At 35.5% G+C, this 15,019-nt stretch overlaps 1 protein-coding gene across 8 annotated transcripts in view; it reads left to right on the top strand.

Annotated features, from left to right (window-relative positions):
- The window catches only part of ppp2r5cb (protein phosphatase 2, regulatory subunit B', gamma b), a 65,404-nt gene that overhangs the window by 26,977 nt on the left and 23,408 nt on the right, over positions 1-15,019 (top strand). For all 8 annotated transcript variants that reach the window (XR_012395556.1, XR_012395555.1, XR_012395557.1 and 5 more), the window contains 2 exons: positions 6,121-6,231; positions 8,201-8,293. Coding sequence is in view for 4 of the 8 variants with exons in the window: in XM_005160898.6 (XP_005160955.1) it covers positions 6,121-6,231; positions 8,201-8,293 (204 nt within the window). In the remaining 4 variants the exon portion in view is untranslated. The remainder of the gene's footprint in view (positions 1-6,120; positions 6,232-8,200; positions 8,294-15,019) is intronic.

The raw sequence follows: 15,019 nt of genomic DNA, 5'->3' as shown, positions 1-15,019 counted from the left end.
TAATAGAGGTGTGAATAGGAATGGGTTTTGTTAAGGTTTTAACGGTATTATTACTTTTATCGATACCACTTATCAGTTCGGTATCAGTAACGGTTCCCTTATCTGTACTTTTTGTAGTGTTTTTTTATGAAAAAAAACCCCAAATGGAACAGATTTAACTGATTTATTTATTATTACGTTTTTAATGTAAAATAAATGAAACTAATAATTGTAAAACAAACTAATATTTTTTTTTCTGTAAAAGAATGTACAATGGTTTAAAGGAAAATGACTCTCAGTTTTTAACAGTTCTTCTGGAGGAAATGTGTGAGTTTTCTGTAATATTCCAAATTAAAGTAATATTGTAATTACTTGTGCACCTTGGTATATTAAGTAAGGGTGTCACCCTTGATTTAAAAATCGAAATCGATTGAAATTTATGCTCAATTTCGATTATCAAATCAAAAAATAGTATCGTCGATGCTGCCAAGCGGGGAAAAAAAAAAAACGCTTGTTGAACTGCAGACTCAGGAGACCCGTCGACAGAGCTTAATCCCTCTCCTCTTTCAATGAAGTCGACAGTGTGGAAGTATTTTGGATTTCCAGTGAGTTATGTTGACAAAACACAGTTTGCAAGCTCTGCTATGTACGTATTAAGGTTGAGCCGATAGAAGATAGAAGCCATTATAACGACACAGATCACTGCCTATTCACGAGTCCCGCAGAAAAAGTGATTGACAGGTGGTAATTATGTGTGTAAGTTACATTCATTCATCTATTGTATGATTTGTTTATGGGTAAAACAAAGATCATGCAGGTCAGGTAGTTTAAACGGTAGGCTACTAATAATAAATTCTTTATTTATTAATGAATTATTCTTACTCGAAAATCGAATCGAACAGCGACTTTAGAATCGAAAATGTAATCGAATCGAGGATTTGGAGGATCGTGACACCCTTAATATTAAGGTTTATGAGAATGCTAAACAGTAAACACTTACTAGTTTTACTTTAAATGTATTTTTATATTTAAACTATTTTTTTATTTTTATTTTTTACTTTTTAATATTTTTATATTTAAATACTGTAAAAAAAAATCGTAAAACAGGTCAAATGACAACAAAAAAAACCCCTTAAAATTACGATAAAATGTTTGTTGAAATAAAGTGCAAAAAAGTAAATCTACAGATAGTTTCATTAAAATGTTTATAAAGAGACACTGATTTTACAGACTTTTCCAAGATTATTACAATCAAATACGTTTAATAAAGTTACACAATAAGAGTTTTACTTTCTTTGTAAACGTCTTACTGAAAATATCTGTAGATTTATTATTATTATTGCACTTTATTTCAACATTTTCAAGACATTTTCAAGACATTTTACCGTAATATCATGCTTTTTGTTTGGCAGCCGTAGCTGCCAGTCATTTGACCTTATTTTTACGATTTGTTCACAGTGTATTTTTGCACATTTTTACATTTAACTACAGTTAAATATCTTACATTTATTTAAACCTATTTGTATGCACATTTACAGTCAATTAAAATAAATAATTTCCCATTCTTCATTCAGTCATTCATTTTCCTTCCAACATATCCGGCACGTTTTTACGCAGCGGATGCCCTTTCAGCCGCAATCCGTCTCAGGGAAACATCCATACACTCTCATTCACACTCATACACTACAGACAATTTAGCCTACCCAGTTCACCTGTACCGCATTTGTTTGGACTGTGGATGAACACGGAGGAAACCCACGCAGAAACCAGCGACCTCCTTGCTGTAAGGCGACAGCACTACCTACTGCGCCACTCCATCGCCCATTTCCCAGTTTTATGCACGTATAAACTTCGTGATTTTACATTGTATGCACATTTACATGCAGTTCATCTGAAATTGAATCCTATTTTACATTTTAAGCACATTATTCTGACATGAATTTCAGATGCATGATTCTGTGGCCCATAGAAGGCTGCGTGTGAACCTGTTGCTCCTCAGTGTTGTCCTATCCTCCTTTTAAGGGTGTGTTTTTGGGATTGACCCGCCGTGGGCTCTGCCAGCTGCAGTTATTCCTGCGCTCAATCGCATCCCTTTGATATTTATTAGACCCGCAGCTGATGTTAAGCCTATCCAAGTGCAAATGGACTTGAGAAATAAGCATGATAATGTGTTCTCTTCAGCATCACGTCTCCTCAAACACACACACACACACACACACACACACTTTGATGATTAAAGCCAAGAACTTCAAAGTGCTGCGATCGGGAGGATTAAAACCCTTTCCTATGATTAATTTGCGCATGTGGTGCCACGTTTCATTAATCCACGAGCGCTCATTCTTAAATCATATGCACTGTTTTAAATAAAGAAAATTGGGTCCAACTTTATTCTGTGGCATCTTTGTTGCGACTGCTGGGTAATATTAACTCATTAATGATCTGTACTCGCTCTATATGCTTAAGGGATGATTGTGGGTTAGCTTCAGGTTTAGTTGTGTGAGAAAATTGTATTTATTTTACTTTGGATGAATAAAAAAAGCATAAAAAAGCTGCTGTGAGCAAAATTATTCACCCCCTTAACCTTAGTCTAATTGCACCTAAGTCTAATGTCACTTTAAGCTGAGTTCTTGCACAATATCTGGTAAAATATCATGTACTGCCATCGTGGCAAAGACAAAATAAATTATTTATTAAAACTATTATGTTTAAATATGTTTAATAAAATTCTCTTCATTAAATAACCCTTTGGGAATTATCTGTAAAGTATTAAAATGTCTAATAATTTTGTCTTCAGCTTCGTAGCATTTATGAATTAACAAAAGGAAAATACATCAATGAATTTAATGATAATAAATACAATAAATAATAACTATAATATTAATAACTATGAATAAATATATAGGTTAAGGGTGAACTTAAACTATTTACAGATGCCTTGAACCATGCCAAAGCACGCTTGCCCCCCCCTGCACTCACATTGCATTTGCACCTGAGCACGCTTATGTCATCGATGATGCGTTCAGTAAGAAGCGCTCGCTCAGCACAGTGGACATTTCTTTAGTTAGATCATTTTAGTGGTTTGATATGCAGTGACACACAGTCAAATATTCCGCTGAACAGATCAGCCACTTTTGATGCTTATAAACAATCATAAGGTTCTGGTGCTGCAGGAATGAAGAGGTTGCGTTCATTGAACTGTAAGAATGATTAATAAATCCAAATCAAACAGTCCCTTAAAAGTCATGTCTCATCTTCAGTTTCAGGCTTAGACGAGCTTTGCACTCACACTACAAGTTAGGGCCGGGCGATTTGGCAAAAAAAATAAAAAAATCTAGGTTTTTTATAAAGTTTGACTGATTCACGATTTCGTTTTTTTATTTTATTTTATTTTTTATTTTATTTTTTTTATTGTGTCACTATTCTTCTCAAAACATTACAACAACATGACTGAAGTAACACTCTCTTTAAAAGTAACTTAAACCATCTGGTTAAGGAACACTGTATTTTTAATGGCCATGTCATACAAAAATCGGTCAAGGTGTAAATAAATGTAAAACAAATTCACGAGTTAAATAGCGCTGCTGAAGATTTGAATAAGAAATATTTGTGTAAATATTGCAGTTGCAGGAATACAGAGGGATTTTTTGCAAGTTTTGCTGAGCCTAGGAAAGATTGGCTGTCAGCTCGGCTTTGACTTTGTCTTCTGATTTAATGTCGGGTTGTAAAGCTGCTGCCTTTTCTTAACAAAGATACAGTGGATGAAAAGGACTGAACATGGAAACTGTAAAGCCTAATTTACACAATGCATGAAGTTGTGGACGTATAATACAAGCACCAGATGTGTGTCTAATATAAAATAATATATTTAATCTATTTTTCTTTTTTCCCCCTTTTAAATACTGATCATTTGATGCGCTTTGCTTCACTCTCTGTATTATGCTGGCTGATCTGTCTGGTTTTCAACTAGGTCCACTAAATGACGTGATGGGGGCGGCTACTTTCATTTTCACTGCTACAGGCCCTCACTTATACTCGTGTTCAAACCAAAAGATCAGCGCGGTTTTCACATGGCAGGGTTTTACATCCTTCAAACATGTTGAGATCGAGTTTATCGACTTGATGAGGGAATATGTCTTGACAATCCACACAGACATGCAACAAGTAAAATCCTACATGACTTCACGCTTTAACAGGCAGTCAAGCAGGTCACACACCAGAAGCGCCGCGACACGGCGCGCACATGACAGTTTAAACTATCACACACCATACGCGCACATTCACATGATATTTAACATGAAGCTAATCAGATAACGCTCTGTGGCTTGGCTGAAAAATTAACTGCGTCCTGAATCGTGACTGGGCGGTGCCGGTGTGGTGTGTTTATAGAAACTTGCGCGTGTCGCCGAGAGGCACTTCTGGTGTGCTTCCTGCTTCATACAGAGAGTAAACTAAAGCGCATTGGTGCCATTATAATGTATTAAATGTTTATATTTTTTAAAAATCGCGATTCTCGATTTAGTATAAAATTAAATCGTCGTCAAAACTCTAATTTGAATTAATCTGAAAAATCGCCCAGCCCTACTACAAGTGTACCGTGCACACCTGTTCCAATAGGGCCAGGGCCGGCCTACTGAACAATGCCTATCCAGATTCAGGGTACTCAAACTTCTCAAACGAACTGGGAAACGCGGCTGGGCACGGTTCAGATAGCATAGTGTGAGTGCACCCTAATAATAATAATAACTACATTAAAATAATAACTAACTAAATACATAAAATAATTAAATAATAAATACCAACAATAACTACAATAAATAAATAAATAAATAAATAAAAAATAAAAAATAACTGTAATATTAATAACTACAATAAAAATAATAAATAAAATAACAGTAACAACAAAAATGATAATATTAATAATAATCATAAAAATAACTACATTAAAATAAGAACTAAATGAGAAATAAATAACCACAAGAAGAATAAATAAAACAATAACTACAATAAATAAATAACACTAATATTAATAACTACAATAAAAATATTAAATAAAATAACAATAACTACAATAAATAATAATAGTAATAATAATAATCATAAAAATAACTACATTAAAATAAAAACTAAATAAATAAAACACCACAACACAAGTGAATAATATAATAAAAATAATACTAATAACTACATTAAAATAACTAAATAAAAATATATAACCTCAAATAAATAAGTTACTACAATAAATAAATAACAATAATGTTAATAACTACAATAAAATAATAAAATAACACCAACTGCAATAAATAAATAAATATTAACAACAACTACAATAACACTAATCAATAAATACAATAAATTAATAATTATTTAATAACTACAATAAAAATAAATAAAATAACAGGAACCACAATAAATGAATGATAATAATAAATTTTATTAATAATAAAATAATGATAATACTATTAACTACAATAAAATAACAACTAAATAAAAATATAACCTCAATAAAATAACTTACTACAATAAATAAATAACAATAATGTTAATAACTACAATAAAAAATAATAAAAAAAATAACAACAGTAACTACAATAAATAAATAATAATAGTAATAATAACTACAATAACAATAATTAATAACTACAATAAATAATATTAACAACTACAACAAACTAATGGATAAAACAACAAACTACAAATAAAAAAATACAAAAATTATTCGTAATAATAATAATCATAATAATTAAAAAATAAAACAAACAAACAAACAAACAAACAAACAAACAAACAAACAAACATACATACATACATACATACATACATACATACATACATACATACATACATACATACATACATACATACATACATACATACATACATGCATGCATGCAGTGGTAGTAGAATATACAGTCAAGCCAGATATTATACATGCTGGAACATAAATAATTTTGTGTATATGCAGTAGTAATAATAGAAAATAAATGAGTATGAATTAAAAAAATTAAATAAATCAATATTTTTTTAAAATCAAAGTAAAGAGTGTTTTCCAGAACTGTAAATGAGATCCTGATGTTGTTTGCTGTTCAAACTCTGTAAGTAATTAAACTCTTATATCAGTGTATTATATTTTGTGTGTTTCAGTTTGCAGTCAACATGTTCAGGACGTTACCGCCGTCATCCAACCCAACGGGAGCTGAGTTTGACCCAGAGGAGGATGAACCCACACTGGAAGCGGCCTGGCCTCACCTGCAGGTCTGAATGCCTTACAGAAAATACACATTACACATTGATCAAACTCGCAGTTCATCTGTAATTATACATTATTTATTGTGTTCACTGGTTATTGCGCTCTGACAAATTACTGTGATTTATTTATTTTTTATTATACATATGTTTTTCTTTTTTTGGTTGTATTCTTATTGTGTTTTGTGTACTTTGAGTAATTATTATTATTATCATTATTATGATAATGATTTATTATTATTATTATTATTAATATTATTATATTTATTATTGTTGTTATTGTTATCAATAATATTGTTATTATTGTTATTATAATTATTATTGCTGTTATTATTATTATAATTATTATATTTTATAATAATAATAATAATTATTATTATTATTGTTATTATTATTTGTATTATAATTGTTGTTATTATTATTAATATAAGTATTGCTATTATTATTTTTTTTATTTTTATAATAATATTGTTATTATAATGATAATAATTATTGTTGTTAATTTTTTATTGTTGTTGTTATTATTATTATAATTATTTTGTTGTTATTTTTATTAAATAATAATAATAATAATAACAACAATAATAATAATAATAATTATTATTATTATAGCTGTTATTGTTATTATTATTATTATTATTATAAAAATAATAACAATAATAATGTTATTATTGTTGTTGTTATTATTATTATTATTGGTTTTAGTTACTATTAGTATTGTCATTATTATTATTATTATTATTATTATTATTATTATTACTATTATTATTATTAAGACATCTGTACTGTTGCTAAATTTTGTTTTACATTACTGTTTCATGTTCTCACAAAAACATTTTTCTCATTGATAAAATTTTACTCTGCAATCTGGAATTTTTTTTCGGTCAAATAAATGCAACCGTTAAAAGACATGGGATATTATATATATATAAAATCATATATATTTACAAAAAAAAAAAAAAAAAAAATATATATATATATATATATATATATATATATATATATATATATATATGTATGTATGATTTATTTTCAACTAGTAAAATCATTAATTTAGAATGTTTTACTGTACAAAAAATGTAATGAAATGATGATAATATGTGTAAATATGCTAGTGTTTTTTGTAACTAAAATAAATATTTAAGGTGTGTGATTAATTATTAATGATAATAATAATGCATTCTTGCTATTTTTCTCATTAGTGTGTGTGTGTGTGTGTGTGTGTGTATGAATGATTTGTAAATGCTATATGATGATGAATAACTGATTTAAATCACTTTGCATGCAACAACAATAATGCATTCTTTTTATTCTCATCATCATCATCATCATCATCATCATCATCATCATCATCATCATCATTATTATTATTATTATTATTATTATGCACCGTGTCTGTGTTTGTTTGTGTGTATGTACTGTACTTCAGTGCATCTGGAAAGTATTCATAACGCTTCAGCTGAATTGAGCACAGGTGAACTCCAATGAAGCTGCTGAAACTCAAGAATGATCAGGAAACAGAATGTACCTGAGCTCCATTCACAGCTTCACCCCAAAGGCTGTGAATACTGGTGTACATGTGATTTATCAGCTTTTTATTTTTAATAAATTTGCAACAATTTCAGAAACTCTTTGTTCACATTGTCATTATGGGGGATTGTGTGTAGAATGTGGAGGAAATTAATCAATTTTGGTATAAGGCTGTCACATAAACAAATGTGGAAAAAGTGAAGCGCTATCAATACTTTCTGAATGCACTGTATGTATGCATGTATATCAGTACAGTAATTTTTATCATTTAAAAAAATCTATCAAATATATCATGTATTTATTGATTGATTTAGAAAAGCTAAAATATTAATAATAAACAAATAACTGTACTTTTAAATCAATTTGCGTAAAGGTGAATGTTGAATGAATGTTTTTCTCTTCACATTTTTCAAAACTAATGCTGTAAATCCTGCTTCTCCTTCCACAGCTCGTCTATGAGTTTTTCCTGCGGTTTTTAGAGTCACCAGACTTTCAACCAAACATAGCCAAGAAATACATCGACCAGAAGTTTGTGTTGCAGGTGTGTAGAAAACCGCTCCGAGTGTGTTTACGTTCATCTCGTGGTCAGGGGTCTGTTCTTCACACCGCGCTTAAATGATCTGCTGATCCAGGATCTGTTCATCTTGATAACTGATCTCTGGCTAATTTGGTTGTTTAAACAAGCTCGCAATTCAAGATTAAAATGTCTGGATGAACTGTGTGTTGTGAAGGACAGATCCATCCATCCTTCATATCATGATCAGCAAAGCAGCGATTGGCTGATGGCGCAGCAGCATAATGACATCATCGGATTAATATTCAATTATCCATGTGAGCAAAATTGCATTGGGGAAAAATAGCTGGGGCGGCACAGTGGCTAGCTAGAGGTTGCTGGTTCAAGTCTTGGCTTGGTTAGTTGGTGTTTCTGTGTGGAGTTTGCATGTTCTCCCTGTGTTGGCGTGGGTTTCCTCAGGGTGCTCCGGTTTCCCCCAATCCAAACACATGCACTTTAGGTAAATATGTGTGAGTGTGTGTGTGTGAATGAGTGTGTATGGGTGTTTTCCAGTACTGAGTTGCAGCATGAAGGGCATCCGCTGCCTAAACCATGTGCTGGAATAGTTGGCGGTTCATTCCGCCCTGGTGACCCCTGATTAATAAGGGACTAATACGAAGGAAAATGAATGATTAAATGAAAATTAGCCTATAGGCCTACTTAGGCCGTACTCACACTAGGTACAGTTGCCTCGAACCGGGCCAAAGCACGCTTGTCCCCCCTCCCGTTTCCCCCAACGGCCCGCGCTCACACCACTAACGGGCTTCGGCACGCTTACGTCATCGCTGCTGCGCTGTTCAGTGAGAAGCGCTCTCTCACTCAGCAGCACAGTGGAGATTTCTCTAGTTTTATCGTTTCAGTCGTTTGATATGCCGTCAAATATTTCGCCAAACAGTCCTAAGGGATGCGGGGACACGCAGTCAGATATTTCGCCGGACAGATCCGCCACTTTTGGCGCTCATAAACAATCATAAAGCCCTCGTGCTGCAGGAATGAGGAGGTCTGCTGAAGGTGCAGCTGTCGTGCAGTGAGGGGTTTGCGTCTTTAATAAACTACGGCAGTTTGCGTTCACTGAACAGTAAGAATGATTAATAAATCCATATGAAACAGTCCCTTAAAAGTCACGTCTCGCTTTCAGTTTCGTGCTTTGCCTCGTTTTGCACTCACACACAAGCGTACCGCGCCAAAGCCCAAGTGAACCGCGCTCAGGCACACCTCTTCCAACCGGGCCAGGGCCGGCCAAGTGAACCGTGCCTGAGCCCAATTCAGCGCACTCACACTTCTCAAACGATCTGGGAAACGGGCCTGGGTACTGTACGGATGGCATAGTGTGAGTAGGCACTTAGTCACTAATAAATGTTCTCTTAGAACCCCTTGGAGAGGATCACGCCTGTGACACTTTTTATATCTTATATTTTGGTGTGTAGGTTACATACATTTTATTTAATTAAAAAATACTTCACATTTTTCAGATCTGTTTTGCCACTTTTCTTATAGGGAACCTGTAGGTACTACTGTAGGGAGGTCTGTCACAATAATCAATACATGGACATATCACACAACACATGGATGTGACCTTAATGATGCAATATATATATTGCCCTTATCTAAAATAACGGTTCTAGCAACAGTTTAGCTGATTGTGCAACATCTCTATCTCTATTGGAGGTGCCAGTGTCAGTATGTTTATAAAACACTCTAGTATTTACTACAAATTATTCATTCATTCATTTTCTTGTCGGCTTAGTCTCTTTATTAATCAAGGGTCGCCACAGCGGAATGAACCACCAACTTATCTTGCACGTTTTTACGCAGCTGATGCCCTTCCAGCCGCAACCCATCTCTGGGAAACAGGCACGTGCACACATAGGGCTCAACCTGTACACTGCACATGCCCTTTTTAGTCTTGGATAGAAAGTGCCCTTCCAAAATGATCAAAAGTGCCCCCGCGACGCGACACACCCTCGGTCCCGCCCTTCAGTAGGCGCGCGACAACACCACTCTTGAGTACGCGCGCGACAACACAGCTGATTAGGAGGGGGGGTTGGCGCGTGTACTAAAGAGCGCGCGCCTACTAAAGAGCGGTGTTGTCGCTCTTTAGTACACGCGACAACCACCCCCCCCCCCCCCCCCCCCCCCGCCCCTCCCGCTCTTCAAAAATGTATTCCTGCACATGCCCTTTGGACGGTCTCTGCACGGGCCTGCTGGGAAACATCCACACACACATTCACACACACACTCATACACTACACACAATTTAGTCTACCCAATTCACCTGTATCGCATGTCTTTGGGCTGTGGGGGAAACCGGAGCACCCGGAGGAAAGCCACGCGAACGCAGTGAGAACATGCAAACTCCACACAGAAACTTCAACTGAGCCGAGCCGAGGTTAGACCCAGCGACCTTCTTGCTGTGAAGCGACAGCACTACCTACTGCGCCGCTGAATCGCCCTACTATAAATTATTATATTATATTTGTATACTATGCGTGCCTGACGGCAGAAAATAGATCTGCTAGCAGACATCACAGCCTCTGTTACTGTTCACCCTGCACTTTATCGTTAACAGTTATTATTTATTTATTTAGGATATGCGTTTTCACATTCTGACTCCTATGCCAAGTTATTACCTGTTAAAATGATTAGAATTACATGACATATTCTTCAGAATGAAATATGATGTGTTCATTGTAAGAGTGCATCTGCACTGTGATGATATTACATTGGCAATCAGGCATTATATAATGATGAGTGGCATAAAATGACAGTAATATTGTTTATCACAGTACATTTTGGTGCAATATATACTACAATAAAAACTAGATATTGTGACAGGCCTAGCTATAAGTACTACTGTTCTACCCGGTCTAATGCTGCCTACATGAACTAAGCTGCTGATCAGGTTTGTGTATTCACACCTGTTGCTATTACAACAGCTGAGTTTTGAAGAATGAAACCATCCTGACCGTGTCAGATCGTCAATAAACAAATCCAGCTAACTCGGTAATCCACGTATGAACACACCTAATGGTGTAAACATGTATTTACGCTGTACAGCACATTTCGGTAGTTTAATTGTGCTCTACAACAAAATTGAAACTGAAATGTAGATCAGGAGTGAAAAATCAATCATTAAAGGTGCTGTATGTAAGCTTTTGACTCTTCTAAAGCATAAAAACACCATCATATTTGCTCGTCTGTCTTCGTTTTGGTCATTATTTCGCCCAATGCCAGTATAGCCAATTATATTTCAGCATCCAGGGTTGCCAGATAGTGGAGAACAGTGTATTTCATTCATTCAGTCAGGAAGGCTCTCAAAGCATGCGTCCGCGACCAGAATGTGACCTCCGGTGGACAGTAGCAGACTCCGACATGAGACTCAGAGGCTTTCTTTCTTCAGAGGCCCACATAAGGTTATTAATTAGTAGGGCTGTAACGATACACGATATAAAATCGAAATCGCGACACTCAGATCTACGATCCTGTGTCGCGGTGTTATAAGGGAGAATCGCGACACACCCCGTGATACCTTTCCAATAACGTCACGCGTGCCTGCAAAAGTTGAGCTAATTAACACTTTTTTTCGTTCGACATTACAAGCACTGCTCCGTTTAAGCCCTTGCAATATTTAGCCGGGAGAGCTCGCACGGAGCTCTTAGTAAGGGACTGTCTGAATGTGTCAGGAATATCAAAAACAAAACCAACTTAACCCCGCTTGACAACAGACAACGCCAGAAACATTGCCAATGCTGTCAAAGCGGCTGGATTTTCAGCGCATATACGATGATTTGCTCACACTGTTAATGTGGCTGCGCAGAGAGGGATGGGCGTTCACCAGATGTCAGGTAACAGCGCAAACTTTTCTGTAACCGTGCTGTGCGAAAACAGGACGAAGCTTTCAGTTAAGATGAACACAGTTTCTATAGTTATACTTTATTTAGAGATAAAGGTATATGGCTCTGCATACAATCACTCTATCTTGCTGGAGTTTATAGCCGTTTCGCTTTACTTCAGGACACATGCCGCTCTGAAGGTCTAATCGCTGTTTTAAGTTATCCAGAGCTGTATGAATATACATATCTTGAATATCACAATAGTATTAAATATTACTATTGTAACAACACAGACAGCAACACTTTTGCACAATTGATACCCAGCTGATTCAGTCGTTTCATAAGAGGAGCGCGCCTCTTCTTTTTTCCTTGTCAATAAAGGCAGTGAGGTGCGCCTCGTTTTCGGCCACTTGTTTAACTGCAAGGCATACTTAATTTGCGGGATGATAACGTGTAACCCGTGCCTACAGACACATTTGCCAAAGAAGCAAAATGGAAGAAGAATATTGCTGTTTGATACAGACCTGTTGATGCTTAACCAGCGCTTATGTTGACCTGGATCTGCGTAATAAACGCAACAAATAGGTTTTACTTTTTATTTTACAGCTTATAAAGCATATACGCAGATTAATGCAATATCATATTTAAACAACAAAACTGTTTACAAAAAGTTCACATATGAGCGCATTGTTGCTGTCTTTTCATCACGCAGCGCGCGCACTTGAACCGCGAGGGAGAGAGAGGAAACCATAGGCTATATCAGGACATAATCTTTAAAATAATGATTTCTATTAAAATGTAAAAGGTTTTGTGATTATAATAATAACAGTGGGGCATTAAATAAATGCATATTTTCCATGGAGCGAGCGATTTGAGGAAGTCTGCGATTTTTATTTGACGGAAGAAAAAAAAACATGATTGGAAAAAAAAGCCTGTGCCGGTTATTAAAAAGAATCAGTCAGTATTTTCGTTTTGTAATATAAATTAATTATTTAAGTGAAAATTATTTAGTGCAGTCCTATTTATTTTATTCATTTTATTTAGATTATTCTGCTCTTCTGTGCTAAACACTGCAGGTGCGTGGAAATGCTCTGTTGTTCTGTTCCGCTATTAATATTCTAACATATACAAATAAATCAGTATTTTAAAATGCTATATTTAATGTGTCAGACACAAAATAGACACGTCAATTTGTTTAATATAAAATTAATAGTAATCTGACCAGTTAACCGGTAATAACCGATTAATGAGCGGTGGTTGTTGGTTAGCAAAATTAACGAAATGAGCATCCCTAGTAGCTATTTAATTTACTTTTTCTATGTAATAGAACTTGATTGAAAAAGAATTTTCAACATGCTTGGACCATCTACACAATGGAGTTTAGTTCTGTTTGGTTTTTCAACAGTATTTTGTTACAATGAAAACAGAAGGGATAGCTTTGGCTATTTATTTATTTTATATATATATGGCTATTTATATTGTTAATAATTTGCATAGTTAATATTGTTCTTTGATGTTTAGTTTCTAAAGATTTTCAAATGTTATTTAATAAAAAATAGTTTTAAAAATCTTTTTTTTCCCACCCCACACGAAAAAAAAAAAATCGTGATACAAACCGAATCGTGGGTCAAAAATCGTGATACGAACCGAATCGTGGGTTTGGTGTATCGTTACAGCCCTATTAATTAGCAAATAATATAACCATTAGGTGAGCAGGTTACATTGTAACCCCGTGTCCTAATGCTGTGTTCACACCAGACGCGGAACGCTATTCGTGTGTAAATAGCCGCATGAACATTTGAGGTTACTCGCTTCATTCGCGTGTCAAATTCACTTCAGAACAGACGCGGATTCGCGTGATGGGCAGGGCTTAACTCTGCGCGTTGACTCTAGCTTCATAGTTAAATGGCTAACATGGATTTTAAATAACAGTGTTAATGTGCTTTATGAAGACTGAAAAACAGCGTCGATACGTTTAGGGTCCTGTATGAGTCCACTGCATCCTTTCAGAGGTGCATCCAGCTCTGTGAGCTCATAAACTCCTCCAGAAACTGAACCTGGATGACGGAGACTTCCAGCGGTGCCTTTGACTGAGCCAAACCCAGTTTGATGACTTGTTGTCGGTGTCGCCTGGAGGATTTGCCCTGGGACACCATCAACAGGTTCTACGTCACAATCACGCCCCCACAAGAGCAAGCTTCTGATTGGTTAACGCGGCGCGGATGTCCGCTGAAGTTCAGATTTTCGAACTCGAGAGATTCGCGTGAAACGCTCATTAAGCGCGTCAAACGCGCAAAACGCTCAATTCGCCTCGTGCGTATCGCGCTATTCGCACCGTGCAATTCGCGTCATTCGCTCCGCGCCATTCGCGCGTATCGCGCCGCAGGATGTCTATTTGCGCGTTTGCATTGACTTAACATGTAAATGACTCGCGCTTGACGCGCGTCTGATGTGAACGCAGCATAACATCACACTATGTGACGACATACGCAGTAATATGCAGTTTGGCTATTTGCACCAGGCGAAACACGACAGAAGTGTAAATACAGCCATTCAGAAGCACAGAATAGTGCACTCACTGCACTCCAGCCAAATAGTAAGGTTTATAATCTGATTAATGCATATTAAACCTCTTTAACATGAATAAATGTAGATGCTGAATCACTGATATGTGTTGGCTTGCTCCGAGTCTCAATTCTGAGCAGACGGTTTATTCTCTGCTGCTGCTTTCAGTAGTACGGCAATAAATGTCGTGTAAAATAGCATTGACACTCGCAATATTAGCATTTAACACTGAATAAAGCACATGAGCTGTACCTGAGCTGATCACTGTCAGTTTTCTGTTGTTCAGCTGTGAGAAACAGAAGTCGTTTCTACAATA

Source organism: Danio rerio, chromosome 20, assembly GCF_049306965.1.
Source record: "Danio rerio strain Tuebingen ecotype United States chromosome 20, GRCz12tu, whole genome shotgun sequence".
Taxonomy (NCBI): Eukaryota; Metazoa; Chordata; class Actinopteri; order Cypriniformes; family Danionidae; genus Danio; species Danio rerio.
Note: the sequence above shows the minus strand (reverse complement) of the source record. Positions and strands in the feature narration are given on the sequence as shown.